At 51.1% G+C, this 12,783-nt stretch overlaps 1 protein-coding gene across 2 annotated transcripts in view; it reads left to right on the top strand.

The window, feature by feature from the left end:
• Positions 1 to 6,943: 6,943 nt before the first annotated feature.
• Positions 6,944 to 12,783, top strand: part of KDM5B (lysine demethylase 5B) — an 856,576-nt gene continuing 850,736 nt past the window's right edge. For both annotated transcript variants that reach the window (XM_086923073.1, XM_086923072.1), the window contains exon 1: positions 6,944 to 7,389. In XM_086923073.1, the coding sequence (XP_086779199.1) occupies positions 7,237 to 7,389 (153 nt within the window). In that variant the 5' untranslated portion in view covers positions 6,944 to 7,236. The remainder of the gene's footprint in view (positions 7,390 to 12,783) is intronic.

Below are 12,783 nucleotides of genomic sequence, written 5' to 3'. Positions count from 1 at the left end.
TGCAACAAACACAAAGAAACCCTGTGCATCTGACCATTTAAGCGTGTCCTCCCCATTTGTCGCAGGGCCCCGAACTCTACATCACTACTAATAAAAAGAATGCCATTTGTATGTGGGTCTAGCATCTCTGCTAGAGGGACTATGTGTGTCATCATGACTTCGGTCCACAGCTAATGCCAATACGTATAGCTTTGAAACTCTTTGCACAGTTTAAGACCACAGAAACTACATTCACTTTGTTTTGATAGCTTTCAAAGTACAGCTTGACTAGACAATTTTTTTTTAAATTATATGTGCAAAGCATTTGACCTGCCAATTGCAAAAAGTTTCAACTAATAAAACAATGTAGAGAAGATGCATTGTTAATCTGCTGTGAATCATGTGTTATTTTTTGCATAAAAGTGCCCCTTTGGGGAGTAACAGAAAGCTTGAGGTTCCCAATGCACCGCTTTGTAATAGCAGAAGCGTTTCACAATGCAGCCTCCCCATGGCAGATGTCGTCCTTGTTCCTCCGCCTTTACTTGCAACGTAACCCCACGCGTCAGCCAATCACAGCAAACGTTGAGTCTCTTTAAAAAAAGAAGGTCCGGGCGTGGTGTGGCAAAGCCGGGCCGTATCCATCCGCGCATGTAAACACTGGCAATAAAAAAACGAAGCTTTTGACCGATAAAACTGTTTTTGTTTTCCCCTCAATATCAACCGCTGCAAAGGTCCCATAAAGTTCGATTTGAATAAAAACTGTACATAGGAGAAACATGTCGGTGTTACGTGGGACCATAGTACGTGATCAGCGGTCGACACAATAATGAATATGACAGTTGTAAAATGTGTAGTGTGGTTTACGTGACCACATACTTTGTTTTATTTCAAGGTTTTCGAATTGAACAACAAAGAACTTAACTGAGAAAGTTAAATATTTGCAAGTAAATATGAAGGAAAAGGGGAAACTATGAACCGCAACGCAATCACATTAATAGCGTTAATTCAATAATGAAAGAAAATATGCATGCAAACAGACGTAGATTAAAAGGCTCAATAACTATACCCTCCGACATGTATATCCTCAATTTGTTATTAAGGGTACATAGGCAGGCAGTGGCGGAAGCCTATATCTTTCAAAAGCTAAAAGACTTAGCCAGTTGTAGAAGAAATCGGGGTTTAAAAATTATGAGACAATAACTATTTTGTGGTACAAAAAAATAATATTTTAAAAGACTAAGCGAGAAACACGCCCTTTGTGAAAGAGAATATTTTTTTCCTAAAAGGAAAATGTAATGCATTGTGACTCAAGATAAAAATGTATCCCACATTGAAATGTAGTAAGGGTTTGTGTAAAAATGGAGGTACTCGTTAAGGAAGGGGGAAATTAATACCACACATGGTAAAGATAAACGCGCCTCGTGCTATTTGCAAATCAAATCAGTTATTTATTAAACAAATGTCGGAAATGGGAGCGTTTGCAAACACACCAAGGCGTCTGTCGAAATAGAGAGTTCGATGGGGGCCAGGTGTGTGCATAAACTCCGTTTTTTTAACTTCTGCATTCGTGGAAAGCAGAACAGCAGCTCCGAGGGTTTTCGGAACGAGTAGGAAGAAAACGATATACCCTTTGACTCAAAATGGCTGAGAGATGTGGGAGGGGGCTAATACAGGAGCAGTTCCGGGCCACCCTCCTCTGACGTGCCCTCGCCCCCTCCCCACCTTTCACCAATTTTTCCAGGCAGAGTAGTGTGTGTACTGTAAATTATTCCATGGACGTCAATTCATCGAAATGCCAGTTGTAGCGGAAGTGACATCACACGCCCTTAGACCACTTTCACTGACACATAAAACAAATTCACACATGTACATTCTCTCACACATACACACCTCTTACCCGCAAGCACGTACCCAGCATCCATTTAAAAGCTTTCTTTGTATTTACCTCAGCTTCCATGCAAACGGGCATGCAGCTCTCAGCCTGTGCGGGAGCAGCTCGCAATTCAGGGTGCAGCCGAGCGCCAATGCATAATTGCAGCAGGTGGTTTACATACTGGGTTGTGGCACACCATGGCACAGCTAGCCTGCAGCCAGCACGTATCCATAGCTCTGTCAATTCATAGTTCAGGCCAGCTGCCATGATTGCAATATCGGAATCTAATGAAACCCATAGCCCAGGATACTGTAGATACAGAGACGAGAATGTGTAGAAAAGTCAGGGAGATGTGTCCGTCCCAAGCTCCCTCCCTAGCCTACAAATTTATTTTTTTGCGCTTAGGGCACAGCAATAAAGTAAGGTGAGACGTTATGCTTAATTCACTTCACAGTTTACTACAACTGAACATACCGTTGCAAAGCACATACACCTCTCTGGATAAATAATAACTCATGCCAATGCACTGCTGCATCATAATATTTTGTCCAATTGCTGGGTGGTATGCATATAGTGGTGCACATCATCTCACGTTATTTTTGAGTGCTGTATAGTTCAAATTGCCAGCCCGGAATTATGGTGTACTAGGAAGCTCATTGTCTGTATAGTAAAACCTCTAACTTCCGTGGGCTTCACTTGCTACTACCAATTGTCTAATCAAAGGCAAGCCTATATAACTCCATTATAAGAACTTTCTGGAAACGTGGATAGCTGTATTCTGTGACTGCCCTGAAGATTGGATTTGAATCATTCCACAAATTTGGGGGCTTAAACCCCTAAGGATTTGCCCCTGTGCTTTAGGCTATTTAGGTTTTTAATGATATATTATAATTGCATTTATATAGTGATCGCTACCCACCTCCCCCGTCCCAATAAGGCATTATTAGCTGACTGGAAGTTCCTGGTTGGGGTGTACTGTGGCAGGATTTTGTACAAGCCTCTGGCTTTAATACTAATAAGATTTATACACAGCAATGATAACTTTAAACTTGAGTTTTTCAACTACATTGAAAGCCCATGTTAACACAAAATACATCTCTTAGGGTTGCATGTAGGATGGAAGGAAAAAAAAAAGAACAAATTCATTAAGTGTACAACATAGGAACTGCAAGAGTGGCAGGGGAGGATGGTAGGGTGGCTGATATTGTGTCTGTATGAGACAGTATTCTTATGATAGGGGGACATTGTTGTTATTATCCCTATTTAATGCATTGAGGACAATGTAAGCATTATAATCCCAACATGTTTTAATCAAATTTACAAAACTACAAATCTTGAATGCAAAGAAAAATAAAAACTGAACTAAATACATGTTGGGACTTAAAATTCCCCTGTATGGTGATGGACATTCATCTCTACATGGAGTGCTCCAGCTGCATGGATATGCGGATCCCTGGTATTGATTTTTGGCCATGGGCAAACATGGATCATGCGTGTGCACCAGACTAAGGCCTGTCTCATGTTATTGTGTCTGGTTAACCGGGGAGGGTGAACCAAGGCCTACCTTGTGAAGGTAGAGGGCTACTGCTCTTACCTAGAGTTAAGTAACACATACAAAGTTGTGGCAGCATACAAGTTTTGTGTTCAGTAAAATCCGTAATGTGAACAGACTTTTACCAGGAAATAGCCTTTACCATGCACCCCTTACCTCACATACCTTTTGCATGTAGTTATGTACCACACAGATAAGTATTTTTACCTTTATAATACAGTAATTTATCATGTAGATAAGTATTGTTTTTTTAATTACATAACGTTTATGCTATTTAAAAAATAGTGGTTAAGGTTTGGGTAGAGGTAAATGGCGATAAGGGTGATTTTAGGGCTTACGGATGGGTAGATGTAAAGGGGTTTACGGATAGTTTGGGGATTTAAGGGTAGGTAGAGGCAAATGGAGGTAAGGGTCAATTTAGGGTTTAGGGGTTGTAGAGGTAAAGTGAGTCAACAGTGAATTAGCATTCAGAGGCAGGCAGAGGTAAAAAGAGGTATGGGTGGTTTTAGGATTTAGGGATGGATGATTTTAGAGATTAGGGGTGAGTAGAAATAAAGGGAGGAAAAGGAAATTTTAGGGTTCAAGGAAAAAATAATTATATACATATACACACACACACACACACACACGTATATGTGTAGATAGTGTATATATTTATATATGTGTGCGCATGTACGTATTTTATCCACCAGAAGGAGTAGGGAGTAAATAAAAAACATTGTTTTTCGTGATGGCACGTGCTGTGTGTGCTAATGCTGCCCTCACTCACACAGATGTGTGACATGCTTCATCATAGGGCTGCTTACAATACACCCTGGCGTACATCATAGGGCTGCTTACAACACACCCCTGCTCATATACATATTCACACACACAATATATCTCCATAATTAACTTACCCTTGGCCTGCATAACTTGTGTGTAGCACCACACAGCGTGTTATACTTGTGTGCATGAGGTGGGTTGCAAGTTCGTGCCTGTAGATAATGTATAACATGGAGGCCGGTGCATTCCATTTTGGAAGCTCAAGGCCTGGAGAGGTGAGGACTGCACCCCCCAGACATGAGATATGCTGAGAATTGCTGAGATATCTGGGGGCTAGAGAGGGACACACACAAACACTGATGAGAGAGGAGCAAAGCCTCTTCTGTGTACATCCAAAGGCTCTTTAATTCCAGAAAGTTACTGGTCAGCGGGTCCTGGGCTCCTTGTCAGGAAGATGGCGGGACTGATAAGGTTGGCACTCGTAGGGAATCGTGGTATAGAAGACAACTTAACACTTTGAACCTTTACCGTACATGTTTCATTGAAGGCTGACAGCCAGGTGTGATCCCTGGTTACTCCTTTGGCTTGTAATTAGAGTCACTCAGAATTGGAGCCATTTCTGCTGTGCAGACTGTCCCTTTGACAAAAGGCAGTGCAGAGGAGAGAGCACATCAAAGGATTTGACACTCCCAACACAAATTTCAAAAGCCAGATACTAAATCACATATGTGTCTGGATTCTGACTGTAAAGGTGGGAGCAGTGGCCCTATATTCTGTTCAACACCACCATCTCATCAGAGGAGGGAAGATTGCCAACAGAGGAGGGAAGATCGCCAAGACCTCTTGCTGCTGGAATCAGGACTGGGAACCAAGGTCTGCCAGTCTCCTTGTTGGATGAGGGGTCATCACTTAGGAAGCATTGACCATTTGCCATGTGCCTGGAGCACCAGTCTTCTGTCTGCCTGCTAAGACCACAACCTTCTGTGAGGAAAAGTGCCTAAAGTCTGCCTGCCTGCCAAGACCAGGGTACAGTGTCAGGAGGAAAGATCTTAGAGTCTGTTAATGTGCCAAGACCAGAGAGCCCTGTGAGGAGGAGGAGTGTATGGAGCAAGAAAGACCCAACATGGACACTGGTGGGCGAAGTGTGAGAGGCCTGGTCCAGTCCATTGCAAGAGGTTTCACCCAATCCTGTAGAGGCTAGGGCTATCGCCCTGCTGTGTGACCACTTTAGTCAGTCAACTTTGTGCCAGGAGGGGGCCATCGTCAAGTGCAGGCTGTTGCCTGTGGAAGTGCTGTAGTTAGGGACCCTGTGTGCCAGGAGGTCACTGTGAAGGCAAAGTCATTGCCCCTGAGGGAGCCAGAGCTGGTGACTCCCATGTGCCTGAAGGGACCACTGTGGAGACAGGGCTGTTGCCCTGTTTTATCATCCCAATAATGTGGTAGAGAACACTTACTGATTACTGCTGGTGCTGCAAGAGGAAGTTCAACACCGACCCGGGCCGCCCTGGGACAGAGGCCCGACTCTTTGCTAGGGGAACGCTGCAAGAGGTTGCGGACCATTGGAGAAGAGAGACTGGCAGATCCTTCTCCTACCTCGCCGCCAAGACCTGGAACACCCTCCCGACCCACCTATGGCAGACCCAAGACCTTCTCACCTTCAGAAGACTCCTCAAGACCTTGCTCTTCAAGCAGTAGCAGCACCACCCCCCCTCGGCGCCTTGAGACCCCCATGGGTAAGTAGTGCGCTTTACAAGTACTCTATTTGATTGATTGACCTTGATCGCTGGTTGCCAATGGGTCGGGTAAGACTGTTCCTGGCCATTGGGGCAGCTGAGGACTTGCTGAAACTTAACGCTAAGGTGCTGGTGAATTCTTTAGGCAAAGCATAAGGGTGCATGTAACTAGCGTATGCCACTTATGGGAGTTGCCCTTATTATCTAAATGGGAATAACCACTCCTACTAGAAGAGACAGATGGACTTGGGGAGCCTGCCTCGGTTAGAGCTAGCATGCTGACCTTAAGAGGACTGTGAGGATTATTTAGTGTGTTGTACGTGCTTTGTGTCTTTACATTAAATACTTACTTTTTTTCACAAAAACTAGCATTTGTCTGGACAAATATCTGCTACTGTTCGTATGTTCAGTTATGCACCTGTGTATTACTAGTACCTATCTCCCCCTGGAAGACCTTTGACTCCTCGACCAGCACTACCACTGAAAGTTAAGTACTGGACAGGGTAGTTAGTACTTGGCCCAGTTACTCAGGACCCATAGTAAGTAGGGCCTGGAACATTATAAGTAAAGGGCCTTAACCCTCACGGTTGAGCACACTAGGAATTATTTGCCATGTGGCCCTCTCAAAGGCTTTTCGACAATACAACTAAAATAAGCTACTCAAAAGTGGACCTTGTAAACTTACCTCGGAGTATTTACTATATCATCATGTTCTTTCGAACATATTGATTGCAAACTTGAACTACATATAATATTGCTATTCAAAAAGCCCTTTTATCAATCGAACGAAATTAGCGATGAGCACCGTCAGCGTAAGGGGCCATCACCGTGAAAATACAAAAACCTCCAAAAATAAATAAAAACAAAATAAATAATGTAACCATGCGCGGTTGGGGGTTGTGCGAGATATTATCCTAACAATACAAGTTTGTAAGAGCTTTTTCAAAAAGGTTTCCATAGTATTTACCCATCAATTCCACACTCTTTCCTCTCTGGAGTCCATTGAGCTGGGACTACTTAAAAGTGTGCGGAGGTACATGCAGAGCGTGATGCGGTTCCGGGGGGCTGGAACGGGGGAGAGGCCGAGTTAGTTGGCGTGAGAAAGGAGGAGGGAGAAGGAGCCCGAGACTAGGGAATTTATGGAAGGGGGTTGGAGTACCTGAAAAGTGGGTGTCACTTGAGGGAGAGTCGTGGTGGAGGTTACGCGGAGGTTGAGGGGTCCGAGTACCCGAAGGGTTGGTAGGCGTACCTGAGAGGAACTGTAAATACCCGTGGGACTTTTGAGTACCTGAGGAGGTTGGTCCATAGGAGGGGATCCGTGATCCGGTAGCGCCATGGTCGGCGGTATCGGGGCAGAGTTCGTGCCGCCCCCGGAGTGCCCGGTGTTTGAGCCCACCTGGGAGGAGTTCGCAGACCCCTACGCCTTCATTAGCAAGATTCGGCCGATCGCCGAGAGGACCGGGATCTGCAAAGTACGGCCACCGCCGGTGAGTTAATGGGCAACGAGGGGGGTACGGGGATGCAGTGAGGTCCTATCGGGACCCGGAAGGAGAGGGGCCCAACCAGGGGAGCATCGGGACTGTAGTGAGTGAGCTGCTGGAAGGGGACACAAAAGGGTGAAGGAGACGGAGAAATTGCCTCAGGGGAGAGGGTTACGTCTACGTAAGCCTGGGAGACGGAACTCACACCCCAAACAGCTTGATGCAGACATGGGCCTGCTTTACCACACCGCTCCTTCCGCCCCGGTGAGGCTGTCGGGTGAAGATGGCGTCGTCCTCGGCCTCTTTGTGTGCTCTGGCCTCAGTACATGCACTCCAGAGTCAACGGCTGCAACCGCCACCAGCCCGGGGGCGAGGATGCGCGAGCCCCGGGTACCCCCCTCAGTAAACAAAGGGAAGGTCACACAGCACAAGGGTAGGGGCGCTGTACCTAACAAACTGCAAGGGTGACATGGCCTATGTTTACAGTCTGTTGGTGGAGGTTCGTACTTATTCACCTTCCACCCCTAAATAACGATCTTTCAAGAGTACAGCTCTTAACTACGTGTCTACACAAACTATTCTTGACTCAAACATTGGTATCTTCGTTATTTGGCCCAGACAAACTCCGTTGTTAGACTCCCACCACAAAGGCCTCCTTTCGAGCTACAGCCGCAAATTAGACATACACAGCCTCCTCGCTCGTGTCCCTCACACCAGCTCCCAGACTATTTGATCATCACCAGCTTCTCTATCTGCAATCGCATTAGGACTACTTTGCTCCCCCATGTCTCCCATCATCTATTTGCTATTCCCCTTCTTAGCAGCCACTTCGTTATCCGAGCCCATCACACACAAGGACTGTTGCTATTTTACCCTCCCACCGCCCCCCAAAAAACGGCCTGTTGCTGTTGGCCTTCTACTTGTGCGAGTGTTGCCACTTGTGTGAGAGCACTTTGTATTAACGATCTCTCACATACCCAAAAACCTGAGGCTGCTTCCTTTTGACCACCACAAGACTGGTTCCTGCTTCCCCGTGCCCCCTTCCGACTCCCAACAAACCTGGTTATGGTCTGCACCCATGATTCCGATTGCCTCCACTCTTCCTTCCTACCACCCATGGGTACCACCAGCCCAGTTAAAGTCTGCGCCCATGCCACGGCAGCCTGGTTGCTCCCCAACGATCTCCGTTGTCTGTGCCCTTCCACAGCCACCATGAGTTGGATTGAAGTTTGGCCTCCCCCTTCTTCCAGCTACTCGGTTTGCCATTGCCTTCTACCCCACCACAGAAAAAGTTTGCTGTCCACCCACCTAACAAGACAGGTTGCTCTTTGGCCCACCCATACATCAGTTACCTGAGTTACTATTCTCATAGAGTTAGGTTGCTTTATGTCTCCACCCTTCATGAGTCCTGTTGCTTTGGCCACTCCCTTACCTCACATGGGCCATGTTGCTGTTTGGGGCCTACCAATTAGTTGTGTTGCTGTTTATCCCCCGATTCTGTTTCACCTACTTACGTTTGGACCTCCAAACAGCTAGGTTGGTATTTGGTGTCCCCCCCCACCCCCCAATGAGATGGGTCGATGTTTGGCTCCTCCCCAATGAGGCAGGTTGTTGTATTATGTTGTGCCCCCCCCCTCCCCACGAGTTTCGTTGAGCTGGGTTGTTGTATTGTGTGCCCCCCCCACCCCCCAATATGAGCCTGGTTGCTTACGTATGTCCCCCCAGCCCCTACTGCCTGGGTTGCTGTGTGGGTGCCTCCTTACAAGGTTGATTGCTGAGTGGGTGCCCCAACCATCCTTTAAGGCTGGGTTGATTTATTTATGCTCTCTGGGCATGTACACAGGATGGGTTGCTGTCTGGGTGGCCACTCAATCCCCTACAGGGCTGGGTTGCTGTTTGGGTGTCCCAACCATCTACTCTGGCTGGGTTGCGGTCTAGGAACTGGCCCCCACCAGGCTGGGTTGCCGTCTGATTTCAAGATTTCAAGATTTATTAATTTAAGTGATCGGTCTTTTCAAAACCACAACCATTACACCAATGACATTTAAATAATACTACTGCATACATATATTACCGGCTGGGAACCCTCTCCCAATTCCCCCCCCCCCCTGGCTGGGATGCCTTCTAGGAAACCCCCCCCCCCGCCCCTTTGGCTGGGTTGCTGTTTGGGAACCCCGACATTTAAATAATATTACTGCATATGTATATTGCAGTGTGGGATACCTCCCGCACCTTCGCCTGGGTTGCCGTCTGGGATACCCCCCGCCTGGGTTGCCGTCTGGGATACCCCCCGCCTGGGTTGCCGTCTGGGATACCCCCCCCGCCCCTTCGCCTGGGTTGCCGTCTGGGATACCCCCCCGCCCCTTCGCCTGGGTTGCCGTCTGGGATACCCCCCCGCCCCTTCGCCTGGGTTGTCGTCTGGGATACCCCCTCGCCCCTTCGCCTGGGTTGCCGTCTGGGATGCCCCTTCGCCTGGGTTGCCGTCTGGGATACCCCCCCGCCCCTTCGCCTGGGTTGCCGTCTGGGATACCCCCCCGCCCTTTCGCCTGGGTTGCCGTCTGGGATACCCCCCGCCCCTTCGCCTGGGTTGCCGTCTGGGATACCCCGCCCCTTCGCCTGGGTTGCCGTCTGGGATACCCCGCCCCTTCGCCTGGGTTGCCGTCTGGGATGCCCCTTTCCCTGGGTTGTCGTCTGGGATACCCCCCGCCCCTTCGTCTGGGTTGTCGTCTGGGATACCCCCGCCCCTTCGTCTGGGTTGTCGTCTGGGATACCCCCCGCCCCTTCGTCTGGGTTGTCGTCTGGGATACCCCCCGCCCCTTCGCCTGGGTTGTCGTCTGGGATACCCCCCGCCCGGGTTGTCGTCTGGGATACCCCCCCTGCCCGGGTTGCCGTCTGGGGTACCCCCCCTGCCCGGGTTGCCGTCTGGGGTACCCCCCCTGCCCGGGTTGCCGTCTGGGATACCCCCCTGCCCGGGTTGCCGTCTGGGATACCCCCCTGCCCGTGTTGCCGTCTGGGATACCCCCCTGCCTGGGTTGCCGTTTGGGGTGCCCCCCGCCCGGGTTGACGTCTGGGATACCCCCCCCCCCACACCGCCCGGGTTGACGTCTGGGATACACCCCCCCCGCCCCTTCGCCTGGGTTGCCGTCTGAGACCCCCCCCCGCCCCTTCGCCTGGGTTGCCGTCAGAGATACCTCCCCCCCGCCCCTTCGCCTGGGTTGCCATCTGGGATACCCCCCTGGCTGGGTTGCCGCCTGGAACCCCTAACCCCCAGTCTGGATGCCCCTCTCTATTTTCCCCCGGGGTGGGATCGCTTTTTGGATGCCCCTCTCCCCCGCTGTCTGGATGCCCCACTCCCTCCCCCGGTGAAAATGTAGTCCGGATGCCCTTCTCTCCCTCCCCAGGTGGGATCACTGTCTGGATGCCCCTCTCCCCGGCTGGATTGCTGGGGTATTGTTATTTTGATTCTGTGTGGAGGCTCCTCCTGCCCCCCCCCGGATGGGTTGCTGTCTGGGCACCCCCTCACAACCCTCACCCCAGTCTGGTTGCTGGCTGGGCATCCCCTCACCTCAGGCTGGGTTGCTGGTTGGGCACCCCCTCACACCTCGCCCACCCCAGGCTGGGCTGGTGTCTGGGTACCCCCTCGCAACCCCGCTCCCCAACGGCTGGGTTGCTGTCTGGGCAGCCCCTCCCCCATGCTGGGTTGCTGTCTGGGCACCCCCTCACAACCCCCCCCCCCTCCACGCTGGGTTGATGTCTGGGCACCCCCTCACAATCTCCTTCCCCCCCCCCCCCCCCCCCACCCCCGCTGACCACCCCCAGGCTGGGTTGCTGTCTGGGCACCCCCTCACAACCCCCCCTTCCACCCTCAGGCTGGATTGCTGTCTGGGCACCCCCTCACAACCTCCCCCCCCTTCCCACCCTCAGGCTGGGTTGCTGTCTGGGCACAACCTCCCCCCCCCCCTTCCCACCCTCAGGCTGGGTTGCTGTCTGGGTACCCCCTCACAACCTCCCCCCTTCCCACCCCCAGGCTGGGTTTCTATGTGGGCACCCCCTCGCAACTCCCCCAGGCTGGGTTGCTGTCTGGGCACCCCCTCACAACCTAAATGGCTGGGTTGCTGTCTGAGCACCCCCCCACAACCTCCCCCCACCCTCAGGCTGGGTTGCTGTCTGGGCACCCCTCACAACCCCCCCCCTTCCCACCCTCAGACTGGGTTGCTTTCTGGGCACCCCTCACAACCCCCCCTTCCCACCCTCAGGCTGGGTTGCTGTCTGGGCACCCCCTCTTAACCCCCCCCTTCCCACCCTCAGGCTGGGTTGCTGTCTGGGCACCCCCTCACAACCCCCCCCTTCCTACTCTCAGGCTGGGTTGCTGTCTGGGCACCCCCTCACAACCTCCCCCCTCAGGCTGGGTTGCTGTCTGGGCACCCACTCACAACCTCCCCCCCTTCCCACCCTCAGGCTGGGTTGCTGTCTGGGCACCCACTCACAACCTCCCCCCCTTCCCACCCTCAGGCTGGGTTGCTGTCTGGGCACCCCCTCACAACCTCCCCCCCCCTTCCCACCCTCAGGCTGGGTTGCTGTCTGGGCACCCCCTCACAACCTCCCCCCTTCCCACCCTCAGGCTGGGTTGCTGTCTGGGCACCCCCTCACAACCTCGCCCCTTCCCACCCTCAGGCTGGGTTGCTACCTGGGCACCCCCTCGCAACCTCCCCTCAGGCTGGGTTGATGTCTGGGCGCCCCCTCCCTCCACCCCCCTCGGGTTGGGATTCTGTCTGGGTGCGATACAGGCTGGGATGCTATCGGGATGCCCCCTCCTCCGTGCCAGACTGGGATTCTCTCTAGGTGCCCCAACCGCCCGATTGCTCACTGGGCATCTCACCACACCGGGTAGCTGTTAGGGCGCCCTCCCCCTCAGGCCGATTTTATGTTGTCGGAATTCAGGGTCCCGTCCCCCCAAAACATGTTTGCTTGCTGGCTGGCTCAGCCCTTTCATGCGAACCTCGTTGCTGGCTAGGAGCCCTGCCCCGCATTGCTGGTTTGGAGCTTGGACTGCTGTCTGTCCCTTTCCCGGAGATGTGCTTGGTTGCTATCTCGGTGCTCCCACCACCCAGAGGAGCCGGGTTGGTCTCTATTTTATTTTAGTGTTTTATAGAGCGCAAACTTGACCAGTGAGGGTATCGGAGCGCTTTACACGGTATACAGTATTGAACAAACAAAAGGTTTAAAGTGCAGAAATATACAAAATCAACAAAGGATGGCTAGGGGACGGAGTGCTGAGAACATAGGGAAGAAGGGGGTGTACAGGTGTATGGTTACAATCACCGTTCGAGTCAGTAACAACAAAGGTCCCACAAATGCTCGGCGTAGAGAATTGGTGATCTGGGAAAAAGCATTAGTCTT

Source organism: Lissotriton vulgaris, chromosome 5, assembly GCF_964263255.1.
Source record: "Lissotriton vulgaris chromosome 5, aLisVul1.2, whole genome shotgun sequence".
In the NCBI taxonomy this organism is placed as follows: Eukaryota; Metazoa; Chordata; class Amphibia; order Caudata; family Salamandridae; genus Lissotriton; species Lissotriton vulgaris.
This window is presented reverse-complemented; position numbering and strand designations above follow the sequence as displayed.